The following is a 19,804-nucleotide window of genomic DNA, read 5'->3' on the forward strand; positions in this document are numbered from 1 at the left end:
GCTTGTGCATAAAATTGAATAGATGAACCAATATTCCACATTACAATAAAATAAAAAGAACAAGAAAGAAAAGAATAACACTTTGGGGTAAAAATAACAAATGGAATTTGTAGTATAATTGTGATTTTGTATAAACTCATTCAAAATATCATGCTAGATCTCCGGCTCAGAGGCACTGAGAGTGGGGCTATAAGCAAAAATACCTGTCACAATTTAAAGGGCAGTCCAATTAAAACAGCCACATGAAACACCAGCATAACAACAGTGACATCTTAACAGAAGTAAAGCTCACATGACTGTGCTTTCTGTTATACAATTTAAAATGTCTGTGGTATTTTTGTGCAGCAACTGTTGGAATGATTTGGAACAACACCAAACTCCATTCATAATTCTATCAAATTAGTGTTATTGAGGTTGTTGGTGACAGGGAGCACCAATAAAACAACACTGATACTTTTACAGAGATAAAGCTATCATGCCTGTGTTTTCGGTTATACAAAAGCAATTGTCTATGGCATTAGTTTGCAGCACAACAGCTCGAGTAGTTTGCAACACCAAACTCCATTCAGAATTCTTGCAATTTAGTGTTATTGTACTTATTGGTGGCAGTAAACATCTTCAAAGTGTACTTATCGATTATTCTGAGAAATAAGGAGATCATCTGGTGAATTCTGCACCCATGTTATGTCAATTAAATGCTCTAGTGGAAAGAACAAGCAAAAGAATAACAAGAATTTTTCTAAGTTATTATTGGGCGATAATATTTATACAAGGATTCAGAGTTGCTTTTGAGTGGCAGAAGCCTAATATGATGTCTGAATGTATGTGGTGCAAATTTAGACGGGTTGTTTTGTTTATAGTCAGAGTTGAGTAACACGTGGGCACCTTGACATTACACAAGTTCGTGTTAGATAAGGTCTGTTATGTATCTTAGCTAACCGAGCTAGTCCTCAGTCAACTGCTGCTGCTGCCGTCGCCCTCGGCTCCATGGTCTCCTCCTCCAGGCTCCGTCTGGTTTGGCGTCACTTCGTTAACAGTAGGATGGGAGACATGGCCTCGAAGACACAGATGCCGACCCCAGAGACAGCGCTGCCCGGCCGGACTGACAGCCTCAAAGTCTCCGGTAGGACCCGTCTCGGCTCGGCTAGCTTTAGCATGCTAGCGTTAGCTTCTGTAGCAAAATGATACAACTTTGTGACACAACTACGTTATATAGCGAACTAATATGAATAGTTTGCTCGTTTATTTAGACGTTCTGGTTATATTCGGCTAATGTTTAACCTAACAGTTTGCGGGCAGAATCTGTTTTAAAAGCATGATGCTAATTAACTAAATAAGTTAAGTTAATTTAGCCGTTAGCAGCTGCTGTTGCTAGTACAAATGAGCTGCTACAGCGCATGCGCACGACTGAAAAGGGACTTAAACCTACAATATTATTAAAAACGCCACATTTATGTAAATATACGAGCGGTGGGAGAAGCAGAAAGACAAAAACACTGAATTTCAGTCACATCGACATCAGTGCTAATTCTGATACTGCATATTCAGCACAACCGTTTGCATAAGAGAGAAAAGAGAGAGATGATTGTCATGCATCTGTATATAGAGCAGTACATTACACAGAGGAACAAAAAAACGTGTTTTTCCTGCTCCCTGGTGCAAAACAACAAAAGAGTGATTGATGCAACATTCAGTGTAGTGACGCAAACATTCAGACTGCACACAAGGTGCAAGAGCACAATAGGATCCAACACAAGATGATAAAAACAAAGCACAAGCATGTAGAGCAACAGAGGGTGAGGGTAAACAAATGTGAGGTGAGGCAACACATGTAAAGTGAAGCAGTTTAACAGCACATGTTACAGTCATGTATTGAGTTTTAAAGTTCATAACTGACAAACAAAAAAGTCTAAGAGTTAAACTTGTTTTGACAGACTTGGTTATGATATTTCTGTCATCTGTCAGTGCATGTTACCTGTGAGACGTACCAAACAGCAGGAAGCTCTTAATGTTAAACTACTCGCTATAAAACACTTTGGTCAAAGGTCAAACAAGCAAACATCCATGTTTTGTCGCTATTATTGCATCGAGTTTTAGATTCCTGCTGCATAAATGGTCTTATCGTTTGTAGTGGTGCTGGGATATAATCAGTGTCAATATATTAACACACTTATTTCTTTCTGATGTGTTAACAGTGTTCAAATCAACACTCATGTCCTAATTACAACATTTCTATCAAAGCTCTCACATATCCTCATGGTGCTTAAAAGCAAAACCAAGAAAATGCTGACGCCTAATATCAGCCAAAGTCTGTTGTTACATATAATCAGATGTGATCAAATAAAATAGTTTAAGTGTTAATTATCAGTGCAGTGTGTTTTTAATCCTCACATGAACAGCTCTGTCCAAAATGGAAAATGTTTGCTCAGTCACTTTGAACTATCATAATCCATGCTCATAGCAACACATGTAAAACAGTAATTTGACAGAAGAATATTAAAAAATAAGTCTTTACCATAATTCACTTTCCCTGAAAATAGGTAAAGAAAATATTTGATTATTGCTCGGCTCTAATTTGAAGACATAAGATAGACTCAGAATCAGAAATACTTTATTTATCCCCAGGGGGAAATTTGGGATAAATATCTGATATTATCAGCTTTAATTCATAAATACCAGTACTGCCTGTTAATAATCCATACATCTGTTGATTTCTATATTTATTCTAAAGGGTAACTGTCACTCTAACGTGTGGATGGCTCAAACAAAAGTCTTTCCATGTGTGTGTTTGTGAGTTGGAGAGTTTTCTGTGTGTGTAAACAGACCGACAGCAGCACTAAGTTGGCAGTGGGGGCAATTGGCACCAACCTGCCCCCTCTTCACTACAAGTGAGGGCGCACTGAGTCTTGGCACATGATGAATAGATCTGCACTGGCACTGAACAAAAGACACAAAACACACACACACACACACACACACACACACACACACAGCCTCACCACCCTTTAACATAAAAAAGAAGAAGATGTCAGTTATAAGCAGTAAGTGTAAAGGTTGTGTGTAGAAGTTATATTGATTTGGTGATTGTGGGGTTCAGTGTTACAGAGAAATGGTCAGATGGGTTAGGGTTAGGAGTGCAGAGTTGCGTGTGAAATTAGTTCTGTAAATGTAGTTTGGATTGATTTTATTCAAAGTGCGTTCAGTGTTTTTCGTGGGGTGGACTGGAGGGGGTTGGACGGGGGAAGGAGGATGTGGGAGTGGAGGGGTGAGGCGGACGGGGGTCCACCACTGCAAAGGGACGATTGGGATGGATGGATGGATGGATGGACGGGTTCAGAAGGAGTGGTAGACGTGCTGGAGCATCGCCAAGGCGTCTCGGGAACGCTGCCACAACCGAGAGAAACGAATAAGGAAGAGCGAGGGAGCAGAGAGGAAAGGAAAAGCCATGCCTGCAGTGGAGAGACTTGGCAGGGCTTCCCCTCCTTTGTCTGTCTGGCTCAGGGCTGCAGCGCCAGAGGAAATCAAGGAATGTCCAGGCGTGGTGGTGGTGGTGGTGGTGGAGGTGGTGGAGGTGGTGGTGGTGGATGGGGACAAGCTCTGCACCGGCTCTGAAACGACGAGAGAGAAAAAGTACTTTCAAACGCCTGAAAACTCAGCTTCTGAAAGGGCTACGGAAACCGAAAAACAAAACAAGTGATTCCCTCGTTTGCAACGACATCCCACGTTGGAGCCGTTGGACCTGGACAGGTTTTCGGACCCAAAATCTGATGACTCGCCCTGTAATTTTAAAGGTAACGAATATAACGTATATTGAATTTATATTTTTTCGAAGAGCGAAAACAGTGTCCCTGAACCAGGCGATGATGGACGTTTGAATTCATAGAGCCCACTAGTAGCCAGAGGAAGGCCAACCCTGCACCAAGCAAGAGGTTTGTGTTTGAATGCTTGTTGTGCTTTAAAGCATCTTTGACCAAAATGGGTTACTGTTAAAGTGTTTATGTGGAAAATAGTTTCTTGTCAGTTTAAGTGCAAGATCTTAGTAGATGCAGAGAGATCCCTGATATGTTTTTTGTTATTGTAATGAATGTTTTTTTTTGTCTGGAAACTGATCTGAAGGATATGAAGCAGGCCAAAGATTGTTTTACCTCCTGAATATCATTACACAGGCGACATGGTTAATGTCAAACTGGAGCCTTTGGATTTTACATTCAGAACTGTGCAAACAGGATAATAAATGGGACTTAAGTTAATTTTTGATCTTGGAAATAGTAGTTGGTAAAACAGTCTCGCCTCAAGGTCCATTAGTAGATCTTCTGGAGCTTTTAGTCGTGTCACATGGTCTTTTTTCAGCAGATAGAATTTGCCCGTTTGTAACTGAATTGTAGATGTGAAGATTTCCACTGAAGAGCAGTGTTGCAGTGCTGCAACTCTCCTCACAGCATCAGTGTTGGGCGTGGTCAGAAACGAACTCTGTTGCACCTGTAACCACACCCAGCAGTGATGTCACAGGGGCCTGGAGCACACCTGTGCATCACAATGTTAAATCACTGAAGCTCAGCGACACAAGATTTTCAGGGGCCGTTGAGTTGCTCTTCCCTGTTGGCTAAAAAGTTAATACTTGATCTTTGAAGCTGCAGTTCACATTATTCTCTCAACCCAAAGTCTCCTGGAGCTTTAGACTGTAGATCATTGAATCATGAACAGGTTCAAAATACTAAACTACTGTTTTACTTCATATGAAGTTTAGATTATAGTTCTACCACTTTGAAATGCTTCTGTCATGTTACTTTATCAACAGGATAAGTGGATATTAGACACACTGGTAGTGATGAAAGTCACATTTTGAAAATGCTGTCAAGCAGCATTATTTTCAGGATCTGCAGATTTATTTTTCAGATTAGTGACTGGAATAGTAAAAAGAAATGTCCAAACTCAAACATGTTCTGAAAAAGCATCAAATCCTCACATTTGAGAAGCGAGGTCGAATCTATCATCAAAATAGTTTCCTGTTCCCCGTTTCTTTTTGACTGAATGATCAATTAATCTTGTAACCTTGTAATCTTGTAACCTTTAAAGACTTAAAGTGTTTGTGCTTTTTCTTATAAAACAGTTTAAATTCAAAGTTCCATTGTCCATGTCCATTTCCAAACCTTAGGTGCCTCTAATTATGTAATAATTATGCTTTTGTTGCTAAATCACATTAAGTGGCATCAAATCTCCTCTCTGAGCCTGTAAAGTACCACTTTTTCACTGTTGGATTGTATCCAATTCAGGTATTTTTTCATTTTAAGTGTAACAAAACTGTAAATTAGGAGTCAGACTCCTTTTGGTTTTAACCAGTGTTTGATTTTACGCAGCCAGTGTGCAACTCTGAAAAGTAAATTAGACTTGTGATTCTGTCAGGCCTCTCTCATTCCTCTATTTGCTGCCTTTGTAAGATTAATACGCTACAAAACCCATTTGTTAAAGTAGAATTAATATTTAGTAGTAGTCATATAGTCGGAGCTGAATACTTGATATATATAATACATGATGGTGACGGCTTGTTGTGACGTTAACTGTGCACTTCCACTCCCTAAAGTTTTACTCCACCCTGTAAACCAGTTTTCATGAACAGATGGAAAAAAATGGGGGAAAAAACCCACCAAATGAAGAAGTTAATGTCATCATGTGATGGCTTAATGCAGATGTGTTCAGACATCTAGCAGCTGTTCTTTTAATTAGCAGGTGTAATTCATTATTATTGCAGCTTGCTGAATATTTCAAGGGATTCTCTGAGGTTGACGTAAACATCAGGAGGGACATTATGACAATAAGTCTGCAGATCTCAAATTTATTTAAAAAACTAGAAAATGTGTTTCTTGGCTCCGAACACTGGGAGCTGAAAGCAGCAGCTCAGCTGAAGCCCAAACCCCCTTCTGACCAGCTGTTCTGCTTCTCTTCATGTGATCCTCCCACAGCAGCTCCATTCATCAGCTGTTTTCATGTTTTCAAGTGGACACACTCAACTCTCTGTTTGTGTTTTTGCACCTCAGAAGCAGAGAAAATACACTAACGAACCGTGATGAAGAATAGATGTTCCAGTGGTGAAATGAGAGATTAATGTGGATAATAAACTAATCCTTTGAGTTATTTATTTAGTAAAAAACATTTGCTCATTACAGCCTCTTAGGTGTGAGCATTTTCTGATGCATACTGCTCATTCAAAATAAGCCTTTCAAAGACTCAGAGCCACTGGCATGCTAAAGTCCAAATAATCAAATATAAATTAGTACCAAATGTGAGTAAGCACGTTATTCAAAATTTAATAAGAAATGTTCCATGAGGTCATTTTATATAAACTATTTTATTCATTGTGTTTACAGAACCTGGAAATGAGATGACCTTTATCGAGATGTTAGACTTTGGTCATATCGCACAGCGCTGGTATCCGTCTGCGTCCGTCACGTCTCTCGTACCTGTTAAGTGACTGTGCAGCGTTATCGGGTTCAGGCCGACACTCCTCAGTCCATCTACCTTTTGTCACAGCCGTTTCCACGACAACACAGAGGGATTCCAGTGAATGAGTGTGTGTGTGTGTGTGAGATCCCATCAGCCGAGCTCTTTGTTGTTTACACGGGGGCACGATAACCTTGACGGGCAAAAAAAAAAAACGACGGGCGTTTAGGGGTGAATATGAGACACATGACAGATGAGGTAGACCTCCAGATCAGCACGGAGAGAGGAAGAGAGACGGAGATGAAGAGACGGAGGGGAAGAGAGACTGTGGCTGAGAGGTTAACTGTGCCGTCACGCAGATATTCAACATAAATCTTGTTTTATCTGAAAACACAAGATAATTCCAGGTGTAACAGATGCACTGGACCAATCAGAGGGGAGGGTGGCGTTCACGGAGAGGGAAGCAGTGATCTTGAACCTAAAGCCAAAAAGTACTCGGATTGTAAGTAAAGTTATCTAAAAATACTCCATTTAAAGTAAAAATGTTATTAAAGTACAAGCACAAAAGTATTCTCAGCAAAATGCATTTAAAGTATCAGAATTGAACATTATATTATATTATGTACATTATGTACTATTTCCTGCAACCCACCATTATGTGTCACACAAACACTGACTCACTACTAATTGCTCTGAGTGATCAATCGAGTCAAACCCTCCAGCTCAAACACACACACACACACACACAGAGCCTGTGGTGACTTATTAACCCCACCCACCACTCTAATTACACAGGCAGCTGTCAATCAAATGTTTTGGTGGTTTAGAGAGAAGATGAAGAAAAGGAGAACAAAACAAGAAAGCAGGTGTAGAAGGACGATAGTTTTGATATTAGTGGGACATTCTGTGGTCATTAGAAAAAGGGTTTCATGATGTGGTTTGTAGCAGCAGCTTAGCATTTGTACACATTTGATCTGTTTCTGAATAATTTCTCCAATAGTTATAGATAAATGACCATATAATTTGCTATTAATTAAAGGGAAACGCTCAGTTGGTACACTTCTTGTGATTAATTCCAATTCATCTTTATTATAACCTACAGAATCTTAGTCCACAGTAACAAAAATGTGATTTTCTTTTCTACAGGCAAGCATACAATCTAACATCTGTGTCCAATAATAACAAGAAAGGCATATCAAATACATTTTCACTGGATATTTGTGTCTTTTAATGGACACTATTATTGTACCTAGTGCCAAATTACATATTTCTCACCTGAGGGCTTCTTTGAGATGATTTATTCTGAAAATATGGACCCTTGAAATAAAGTGTTACCTGTTCCTGACAGCAAATGGCCCATCATTAATGAGAGAGGCGTGGCTTTATTGTATGGGCTGTTTTCTAATCGCGAGAAAAGATGCTGTAAGAGCATCTGAGGATGACAGCGTGTGCTTTTATATTAAGGAAGAATTTTGTACTGCCAAGGGGGAAAAAAATGGAAAACCTCCAGCTACAAGCACTAAGCTGAAGATGAGTAGCTGGATAGATATTGACCAGCAGAACTCGTGTTTTAATGGCAGCTTAAAGCCTCTGCTAAAGCATTTCTTGTAGGGAAACTCTGACCTGTTTGCTTTGCAGTATGTACAGCTGTCATGAGGCTTAAGATGCTCATATTATTGATTGATTGAGGCATAAGGCTGGAGGTGATCATGCGTTTGGTTGTGTGTGTCTGTCTTTTATACCGTTGTTGACTGCTGACCTCTGACTCCTCTTAGGGGGGGTTGTTTCCTCGCCATTGTCTCCTGATCCTCACTCCTGTGGGGATTCTTGAATCCTTAATTTTGAATAAATGAATTGTTGGGTGATAACTACTGAGTTTGTCCTGCTCTGTAATGAAGTGTCTTGAGATAACGTTTGTTATGAATTGACACACATTGATTGATTGATTAGACTCCGCAAGTCATCAACAACTGCTTCAGTTAGGCTCAAAAACGGACTCATAGAAACATTTGGTTTTCATGCCTCATATGTTACGATCCACTAAAATTATGCACAATGTGACGAGAATAAATCCCCATTTTCTGTTACCTTCGCCGCCATCTTAACTGTAAGTTTAAAGAAGAAGGGTTAAACAACTTTATTGAAACAGTTACAGTGTACAGTGTAACAATTACAAACATGGTAGGAGGACCAAATGTTGTGATAAAAATGATTAAAACAACAAAATAAAATCTAGTGAAGCTTACAGAGGTTATGAATTAGAGTTTTCCCCACATTTACATTCAAGGGGAAGCATCTCCTCAACAACAACACTGGTTATTTCATTTGAAGCCCATGAGGCAGTTTGTTTTTCTAACACTTGTTTTCATCAGAGCAAGTACGCGGCTTCCTTGAGATGTCCTGTGTGTTGTGAGACAAGCACAGAAGGCTGTCAGCTGCACAACAATAAGGATAACACGGATGGTTGTAATGATGGGCAGTAATAAAAACGATGATGGCAATCAGGCTAGCTGATTGAGCGGCTGAGATACAGAAACACTGAAGCAGGGAGACGCAAAGAGAGAGAGAGAGAGAGAGAGAGAGACGGGTGGAGGAGGGAGATTTAAAGGGAGGATGATAAGAAAGGGGGTGGGGGAGCAGGAGGAATATGAAGAAACCAGGCAATCAGAGAGAGAGAGAGAGAGAGAGAGAGACAGGAGGAGGAGGAGGAGGGTGGGGGGAGGTTACTTTGTAGATTTAATTGCAGTGCAGTTGAGGCAATCTTTTCTGTATGTGTGTGTGTGTGTGTGTGTGTGTGTGTGTGGACTCTCCAATATCCCCTAGCCAGACATTAGCTGCAGTGTTTCATTTATCACTGTCAGGTCTGGAGCTCCGGGGGGAGGAGAAGGGGGAGCCCTGGACGTCCAGGCCAGGTTGTAGCTCCGCTCCATGCCAGGGCAGCGTGGTCGAGGCCCACGTCTGGTGTGTCGGTGTTTTAATTTCCAGCAAGTAGGGAGAGAGAAAATGAGCAGCAGAGGTAGAAGATAAGTGTCGTGATATTCAGTTATAGTTTTCAGATATTGATTGTGAAGATTTAGTAGCTTTGCAGTAATGTGAGTCAATTACATAGTGAATATTATTCGCCACGCCGGCAGCAGCACCGTCTGCCATTGTTTGTAGATAAATGTCTTGATTCAAAGTCCACTTACTAGCTTTTTAGGGGGGCTTCAGTTGCATCCCATGGTTTTTATCAGTCATGTTCTGATATTATGCATAGATGTGAAGTGATTAGCTACTAAAGGATTTAGTTTATTCCTCACATGACCAGTTGACTAATCAGACAGAATATAAATTGGAAAATTAAATCAGATAAATGATGAAAGTTTGAGTCAGCAATTTAAAGATTTCACCCTGGGACAGTTAGATTTAGAGCGTTTTTTGACCATTTTCTGACCTTTTACAGAATAAACACTGGATGGATTGTTTCAAAGAAGTTGCCAACAGATTCACTGATTAAAAAGACAATAATTATTGGTATCCTGGTGGTTCAGGAGATGAACAGTTCATCTGCATAGTGTTTCAGCAGTGTTTTCTTAGTCGTCTATCTCCGGTACAGTGTGCTCCACACCCTGTGGAATACCTAGCATCTATTTTCTTCAGTTTTACCTGAGTAGCTTCATTAAACTGCCAAAACACAGATGGCCTACGCTGAATACTGTGCCTGAACGCCTCCTGCTCATACAACTGCAACGTCCTTGTTTCAAGTCTGGCCAAAGACCTTTATGACCTCCTCTCTCTCCCCTGGTTTCCTCTGCTTTCTCTACTGTCAGATGAGATCCATGCTGAGGCAAAAAGAAAGTAATCTTTAGTTTCAGCTCTTTATATGAAGACTTGACTTAGTGCTTTCTGCAGCTGTAATGGTTTTCATCATGCTTCTGGTGAACAATGGATAAAAAAAAAAATGAGAGAAGGAAAAAAAAAAAAAGATAAAAACAGCCACTAAATCTAAGACTGTGACGCAGGCGCCTGACTCAGCATTTTGTTCACAGTCAGCTCTAAGTGCAGCGTGACGTAAACATACTTTGTCTCCTGGTTTATCTGGGAAAGGCAAAATGAAGTGCAACTCCCCTCATTCTTTACAGAATAATTCACCACCGTTAATGCCCTGATGTTAATCTTTAGGATGAAAAATGACAGAATAGAAATCCTGGTGATGATGATCCAGTGTGCTGTCACAGTAAGACAATAAATGCAGCGCTGACCTGTTTATTTTGTTATTTCTCTGTTTTGTCATCTGCGGTTTTCACTCCAGAAAATTAAAAAGTGATGAGGGACGTGATGAAAGGACATGAAGATAAAACAGAGTGTATGAGCGCTGATTGGCTGATTCGGGTGGCGCAGCTCTGCCTGCCTTCACATGCATGTACTGTAGGCCTGAGCTGAAATAGAGCAGCACTAATGGTGTGTGTGTGTGCCTGTGTGTGTGTGTGTGTGTGTGTGTGTGTGTGTGTGTGTGTGTGTGTGTCACAGATGTCACCATGGATAAAGGCCTGCTCTGTGATCAGGCTTATTATTGTGACAGGATTTGGGGAGCTGTAGAAGAGACTGGGAGGCAGGCTGGTTACTCACACACACACACACACACACACACACACACACACACACACACACACACACACATGTACCTAAAATGAAGTGGCTAGCTGTTTGATGTGAAGTGTCCTGAAGTGCTTTCTAACCTCTTTCGCTGCTCTTTACCACCAAATAAAAGAAAATTAGTTGCCAGTACAAACAGTCAGAATCTGGCTTTTATAGAGTAGAAACAATCATCGATCTGCTCACACGAAAATAACACGAAAACAAACAACAGCTATCGTTTCTTCCTCTATTTAGATGATGACAGTGGTTTCACCTGTGCAGTGTGAGAACAAGATATTTGTAGTATTTTTAGATACACATCCTGGATATTTTTCTGTCTTAAGTCTGCTTTGAGTGCCAATACCAGGTTCAGCAATGCTGCGGAAATACAAAAAAACACAGTTGAGTTTCTCTCTCTCACACACACACACACACACACACACATACTGCTGCGTTCGACCTCACACAAAAATATGAATTCAATTAATCAACAAGAAGCGTTGTTATCATTCCCAGAGAGATAAAGGCGACCACAAGAACAGGCATTTCAAAGGAGTGCCGCATGGAATAATTACTCTCCAGAAAAATGCCTCCATATATTCAGAGTGTGTACGTGTGTGTGTGTGTGTGTGTGTGTGTGTGTGTGTGAAGGAAAAGATAAATGCAGAATATTAATGAATGTTTTTGAAAAGGTATTCATATTTCTATCTGTTTCTTTCTTGTGTTTCTGAAAGTATTCATCCCTCACCATAACCTGTGGTTGTTAGGTTATTTTTATTTTGTAGTATGTTCACTTTATTTGCTAGTTGCTGCTCTGGCTAATGTGAGACACAACTGCACCAGGGGGAGAGCTAGACAGCAGAAGCAAAGAAGCAGGGGTAAAATGCACGCTCACCACCTCACAGATAGTGGTCCCCAAAGTGATTTCTGATGCACTGTACCTGTATACTTCCTGCAGTAGCACTGGTTGGTGCAACTGGAGGAGATATGGTGAACCTCCAAATGTAGCATCCTCCAGGTGGAGTTGGCGACCTCATGATAGACTTACGCTGCAGGGAGAGATTCATTCTGCATTTGTTTGTGTACGGATTAAACAAAGTGGATCAAAATGATTATTCACTGAATGTTTAGATGTATTGATGAGGTGGATTTTTGAATGTTTGACAGAGCCAGGCTAGCTGTGTCCAGTCTTTATGCTAAGCTAAACTAATCAAGATGAAATGAAAAATGATTTTCAGATCACAGTCCAGGTCATGTTTTGTACCTATTTAACAATATATGGCAAAAAAGTTACAAATGAATACTTTCTTTGTATGTTGAACCAGCCACTTTCAACCAATAGTCATGACATCCACTCATCAATCAATCAATCAAGTTAGCCAGCTAGTAACAGCAGGGTTTGGCGATACACTGCTGCTATCCCGGCATGTACATCCACAAACCCACTTTCCAACGTTCAAATTATGTTAGTCATGTGACGCTACGGATGTTAGATCCTCTCAAAACGCTGTTTAATCTGGCACAGATTTGAGAATAGTATTGATCTTCTCTTTTTATTCTCAGGAAGAAAGCAAACCTTTATGTTTGGGATGCTATCTGAGCTTCAAAATGTGGAATATGTGAAGCAAACAATGCACATTTTCTGATATTACACTATTATCCTCTTGGAGATTGCAGATTAGATTTGTATTAGAGGTACAAAATTAAATGTTCCTCCATTCTCCGTCAAATCCAGTGTATTAATGTGTTTGCATGTTCAATTTAGAAGCTCAGTGAGATTGATAATCTGGCCACAAATAAAATAACAGTTGTTTGTTTTCAACCCACAAATCCTGCACAGGAATTGTTATAATGCTTGCAAAAAAGAAAAAAGAGAGAGAGAAACATTTCAAATGGCAGAGTGTGATTTGCTGGTGCAGAACAAATCCAAACTCAAAAATTGAATGCTCTTGCTGCGCTGGTTCTGTGGGAACTTCAACACAATTGAAACCAAACATCAATTCTTGTGCAGGGAAACAGAAAAGCTACTGAGCCAGTTCACCACTCTTTTCTTATGATCTGCCCAATAGAACAAGTGCAAACTCACTAGGAAATATTGCTGAAAACATGATGGTTTCATGAACTCTTATTTTGACGCGTGCGTGCGTGTGTGTGTGTGTGTGTGTGTGTGTGTGTGTGTGTGTGATGGAAATAGATATCAGCTAAGAAAGGTGTAAAGATTTCAGAGCATTTACTCCTTCAGAGGTACAGCAGGAAATAGGTCTGCATCCTCTGCTTCCAGGTTTTGTTTTATTCTTAATCATGCTCTCCACACACACACACACACACACACACACACACACACAGAGCTGTTAGACTGATTAGTATTCTGTCTGCACTTATTGTCTTTCCCTACTGACATTTACATTTAAATTGTTTATCTCTCTATGTGTCTATGTGTCTGTGTGTGTGTGTGTGTGTGTGTCTGTGTGTGTGTATGTATGTGTGTGTGTGTCTGTGTGTTGCCAGTAATGAACATGCCTTCACTGGTCCCTGAAGGCAGCCATTACTAACACACACAGAAGATAATGTGGGAGGAAGAAGGAGGAAGGAGGAGGAGGAGGAGGAGGAGGAGGAGGAATATTTGTGTTAAGATGCAGGATCTTCAGTTTTCATTTGAAATCAAGGATCATGTACAAGTTCTTGGAGGCTGTTGCTTTTTGAAGTGATCAAGAGTTTTAAAATCAGTCTCATGCAGAAAATCATCCAAATCATTTTTGGTCATTTGCATTAATTTTATCTCTTTTCCTCAATTGGCAGACATGACTAAACATGTATGAAAAGCCCCCTGGTGTCAAGATCTGCTCATTTTGTTTCTATGTTATTTGACCAAACTGGTGATGTTTCAGCCATAGAAAGGCACCAATGTGATGAAATCATACAGATCAATGAAGAAAAACTACTTAGGTTAGCACTTTCAATACACATGCACAGTATATGTCCAGGAACCAAGTATTTCCTCCCACATTTATCATATAAATTGCATATAATGATACAAATATTTAAACATAAAGCACAATTCAGCAATACTACTGCTATAATGTTGCTTTTAGCATTTTTATTTTATTCTTATTCTTGTTCTTTATGTCTGTTATTATCATTATCATGTGTATTTCTTTGTTTGGATTTACCGTACTTATTGCTGTATCTACTGTTTGTCGTTCTCTCCCTATTTTTAATCTCTCATGAAGCACAATGCGTTCAATCTGATTGATGCTCATCGAGCTGAATCGTCGGATAAAGACTCTTTGTCCCTCACTGCAGTGGGATGAACACGCGGTAGCATTTTTGTCCTAAGCACTTGTTGTGTTCAACCTAACAGCACCAGCAACAGGAATGCTGCATGATGGGAGCTTAAATTAACAGTAGGACTGCGAAGAGACTGGAGGTGAGCGACTGCAGCTCTTTCCTCCCCAGCATCCAATCAAGACAGAAAAACGGCTGCGGCGCTCTGAACCTTCCTCCTATAGAGGAAGATGAAGAAAGATTTCTGTCAGTCTGTCAGACAATCACACTGACGCTCGCTGTCTTTCAGCCGCATGAAAGGCTGCTCATGTAATCAGACAAACAAGGACGACTCGTAGACACTCAGAGGGTGTGTGTGTGTGTGTGTGTGTGTGTGTACCAAGTTTAAATGATCTGAGTACAGTGAATTGAGAATATGAAGTCTGCCTCACGGATCATACTTGGATGCGCGGGTGTGTGTCTGTGTGTTTGTTTGGAGGTGTTTTGCTGATTGGTTGGCAGTATCCATGTGGCTGCGTCTGTCTATAGGCATGCTGCCCCACACAACAATTATGCTGCCATGCATGAAGGCTGTGTGTGTGTGTGTGTGTGTGAAGTGTGTGAAGAAGGGGGAGGGTGTATAGAAGGGGGATCCAGATGTTGGGTTCATTCTCATTCTACTCCATCCTATTTATTTTAATCCATCTCCCTCCCCCACAGCATTGTACAGCAAGCCATCTGTATACACACACACACACACACACACACACACATGCTCACACACACACATGCACACACACACACACACACAGCCTCCAGCTCAGCCAGGTGGCTGGGTGGCCTCCAATGAGTCCTCGTGCACCTCTGGCTCTGTGTTGATTGGAGTGAATGCGGCTTGTATGAAATTAAGCAGAGCTGTTCGCCACTGTTAAAGTGGGTCACAGTGTGTGTGTGTGTGTGTGTGTGTGTGTGTGGGTGTGTGCCAGGTGAATTCAGTGCCATATTCGTTGTTTTTTGGTGGTGGTGTGTTAATGAAAAACACACTTTTTATTTAGAATATGTTGCACAGACAGCTTTGAGTGCAGAAATTAGATCCTGAGCAGCTTTAACGTCGTTTCAGAAGCTTCTCCACCGAGAAAAGAACAATTCTGGTTGGAAAAGTGATTTTTTTTGTGCAAATTAAATAATTTAAATGGATAAAAAAATACCCATAAAACAGTCCTGCTAAAGCCAAAATTAATATTGGAAGAACCAGACAAAAAATGTTAGCTTCTCCTTGTCATCTAACATGTCGCTTACATGTCGGATGTGTAGTCACAAAAAACCAATTAGCAAAGCTTTGCAGTTTGAGTACACAGTAATCACAACATACATTGGCCGTCCTTCAGTGAAGCTCAGGTGATGCGTGTGCCTTTTTATTTTTTGATCTTTCCTGTTATTCTAATGTTCATATCTGTCTCTTTTGTTCTCACGGCAGCCAAACACGATGTGAACGGCAACAGGACTGTTCCGCCTTTTCCAGAGGGGACAGAGATGGTCATGTTTGGTAAGTGTCTTCCTGTCGAATACACATACAAGGAAACAGAGACAGTAAAATGTATTGCAAAGGTTTATTTTGCACATTAGACTGCAATCTAATGTGTGTCGTAATTTAAATGTATTATGGTACAAAGGCAGAATCAGACTATATATTGTCTGGAGTTCAGGTTCCTTACTAGCTTTCTCTTATAACAAGTGACAGTGACTCAGCTGACAATATCTCTATTTTGTGTGTTGACTTTTATCAGAGCACAATCTGATATTGATAGTCATGGACACGTTTCATTTTTAAGATAAAAGCCTGCTTGTTTAGCTTCATGTGTGTTGTTGACTTAAAAGAAATTCTATCCCCACATGACATTAACACACAAATTGTTTGACATGGAGCGTTGAAGTGATCCTCTTGGGACCCTGGAAATAACATGACAATTTAGCTTATCCATATTTTGTCGTACATACCAATCGACAAACATTAAGTTCATAATATATGTTCAAATATGCATATTTTATTAGCTTTTTAGGGGATGTTGACACCAAATGGAGGTTGGTCACATTGTTTTCCGCCAGTTTGTATTAGCTGCTATTGTGCTAGTTGAGCTACTTAAACGTCAGTCTAATCAATATGTGTATTAATCTAACATCTAACACAACAAGACTGACAGTCCATCTTTTTGTTTACCACTGGCCTCCTTGTTAATACGTCTCTTTCTTCTTCTAGAGAAAGTAAAGACAGCTCAGCTAAGTAGGGCTGCGACTACCATTATTGATTAATCTGCTTATTATTTTTCGATTAATCGATTAATTCTTGAGCCAATAAAGTTAACAATCGAATTTTCAGCTTCTCAGATGCCACAGTAATGTTTCTGTTTCTGATTAACTGTGTAAAGCCTTTAGATATTCAGTTTGTTATCACATATGACAAAGAAAACGAGTAACTCCTCTTATTTTAGAAGCTTGAACCAGAGATTGTTTTTTTTTTTTTTGCCATTTCTGCTTAAATAGAGACTGAAAAGCTTCATCGATTGTCGCACTTCTAAAGGTAAGTTAATACACTATTGCGATACGTAGTGTCACCAGAGCGTTTGTGTCTTGTCTGTTAAAATGGATGAGACGGTAAAGGCTGGTGTTTATCATAGTTTTTGCTTCTTTTCTCGAAGGTATGGGCTGTTTCTGGGGAGCCGAGAGGAAGTTTTGGAGACAGAAAGGGGTTTATTCCACCCAAGTGGGCTACGCTGGAGGGTACACACCTAACCCCACCTACAACGAAGTCTGCACAGGTAGCTTCTGCATACCGACACACATACACACGTTGCTCTGTGTACTGGCAGTGTGTTGTCTATTGAGAGTCAATGGATTGTGGAAAACAAGACACACATAAACAGAAGAGTGAATTATTTCCCCCTGGTCCTATTATACTGGGGCATGGATAAGGCTGCTATTGATGCCTGACCACTCGGAGCACACTGTTTATCTGTGTAATTGTGTGTGTGTGTGTGTGTGTGTGTGTGTGTGTGTGTGTGTGTGTGTGATGCATGTCCAGACCTCCCAGTGATTCCTCCAGCCAGCCAGTACAGAGTGAATCCATCATTAGACCTGCATCACCACCTGTCTGCTTAGCCTTTCTAACTTAGTTTTATTCTTCTGCTCACTGTGTGAGAGCATACTGTCAGACAGTCGTGTCAGTGGAGAGCTGCAGAGACAACATTTGTTAATTAGCACTGAACACAAAGAACACCTGATAGCTTTGCAGATATTTGTAGTCATAAAACATGATTTTGGACAAATTGAAAGTTTGATCTGAGGATGGCACCAGATGAAAAATAATCTGTGCACCAAATGTCTTGGCAATCTATCAATTAGTAGTTGAGATATTTAAGTCTGAATCAAAGTAGTGGACCAAAAGATAGACTGATATTGCCATCCCTACTGCCGTGCTGCTAGCATGGCTAACAATGAACTACACCCACAAAACTAAAGGACCAACTAGGAGGATAACTGTGAAAGAACAACACAGTAATTAATGTCATGAAGACATAAATTTAAGAGCTGCCTAGACTGTTGTTTTAGCAACTCACTAGCCCCAGATAGCTGGTAATATGCTTGGTTAGAAGCAAATTGATTGCAGAAAAAACGAAGTTTTGTATTTCAAATTGCAAACAGTCACAAGATGGCCATGAGAAAAGGACTGACGACAGGTGACTGTTGCATAATCAGAATCAGAATTACTTTAATAATAAAATAATAAAATAATATTAATAATATACATAATAATATATATTATTATAAATAATAATTAAAATAATAAAAGACTGAGTATCTGTTGTAAAAGTTGAAGTAGTGATTAAATCACCAGTGAAACAATGACCACAATACCATACAGGAAGTATAACAGAGGGATTAAACATTAACATGTAGTCCACAGGAGTAAAAGTCAAAATGATCAAACAGCAGTAAATTAACATACAGTTAGTAACATGCCCAAAACAAGCTGGACATAGTTGACTCAACCGTTCCCACCAGGAGACGATGAGGAATACAGGTGCAGGCTTTCTCAATCCATCAGCAGCCCAACCAAGTGGTCTCTTGATGCTGTAAAGGCTCTTAATTGGCCTGCGTCTCTAAGTTAATTAATGAACCTTGGGCACTACCAGCCAGCCAGGCAAAAGAAAAGAAGTAATTGATTAAAGGGGCCTGAAAATACACATTAAGACTCTCTCATAACTCTGATGATTGGCGGATATTACAAACAGATTAATTGACAAATATGCATATATGATAATAAATGTTAATAGAAATAGTTATTTGCAGTCCTGTGTGCATACCTGTTCCACCCAAGGAGCGACCCGTGGCCCAGCTTTCTTGCATTTCTCTCGCATGTGGATTTGGCAAATCTGGGTAAAATAACACATGAATAAATCTGAAATGCTTGAGAGCACCAGTTGAGTTTGTGATTTCTCTGTTATGGAGCATTGTCGGCAGAGGAGGAGCAGCAGTTCACAAAACTCGCAGATCAATTTGTCGGCTGGGTTTGGAGTCATGGTCGTGTCTGTTAGGCAAACAAGAGTAGAAGTCAACACGCACGCCATTCGCTGTGTCTCTTCTGTGATACCCAAAAAACATTCCAAGGAAAAAAGTCAATGCCTGCACACACACTTTTCACCTCTGCATTGACTTATTGAAAAGAGAGTCAACACTTCCTGTCTTTGTCACTTCCCTCTAATTTTCTGCACGTGTGGGTCCTTCATCTTTAATTGTAACAAGATGCAGCACTTTGTAGGTCTAAATTTTATTATCAGAAATGTCTGTAAACTGCATACGTTCTATAATATGTTGGGGTTGTGTCATTTCTGGGGCCTTTTGATTAAATTTTAAAATGATAAATGATTATCAGAAGTAATTTTAATTTTGATGTAATTATATTGATGATAATAGGATGGAGCACCACCTCCTTAAAAAGAAGAAAAAGATTAAATTAAATGAGTCAGTCTCAGTTAATAGACTAAACCATCAATTTAGCGTTCTGATTAATAATTACTTTAATACCTACAACCAAGATGACCATATTGGAGTTCTCGGCAGAGCAGAGGGGGGTGTCATTAACACTTGTACAAGATTAAAGAGGACATTTATTAAAACAAAGCAAAAGTCTGAAGCACAATAGGGAGTAACTAACTTCTCTAATCTCACTGTTTCTAAAACAAAACAGCTTTAACGACAACTAGACTTAAATCTGGATGAATAATTAGCACAGTGTCTTGGCACAGCACTCAGAGATGGATAAATGAAGTGCTCCTCACACCTTTCCATCTCCAGGAAAGACGCAAATTCACTGTTGGTGAAATATTTACTGTCAGATCAGCGTACGCTCAGATTGTGCTAATAAAATTGACATGTTTTTTTCATTTTGTAAAGAAATCTACCTTTGTTACTAGATGTAAAAACACTC

General features: G+C 39.9%; 1 protein-coding gene across 1 annotated transcript in view; it reads left to right on the forward strand.

The window, feature by feature from the left end:
- Positions 1-940: 940 nt before the first annotated feature.
- msraa (methionine sulfoxide reductase Aa) overlaps positions 941-19,804 on the forward strand; it is a 33,018-nt gene continuing 14,154 nt past the window's right edge. The window contains exons 1-3 of the mRNA XM_070849254.1: positions 941-1,123; positions 15,797-15,865; positions 17,016-17,135. Of these exons, the coding sequence (XP_070705355.1) occupies positions 988-1,123; positions 15,797-15,865; positions 17,016-17,135 (325 nt within the window). The 5' untranslated portion in view covers positions 941-987. The remainder of the gene's footprint in view (positions 1,124-15,796; positions 15,866-17,015; positions 17,136-19,804) is intronic.

This window comes from Pempheris klunzingeri, chromosome 18 (assembly GCF_042242105.1).
Source record: "Pempheris klunzingeri isolate RE-2024b chromosome 18, fPemKlu1.hap1, whole genome shotgun sequence".
Taxonomy (NCBI): Eukaryota; Metazoa; Chordata; class Actinopteri; order Acropomatiformes; family Pempheridae; genus Pempheris; species Pempheris klunzingeri.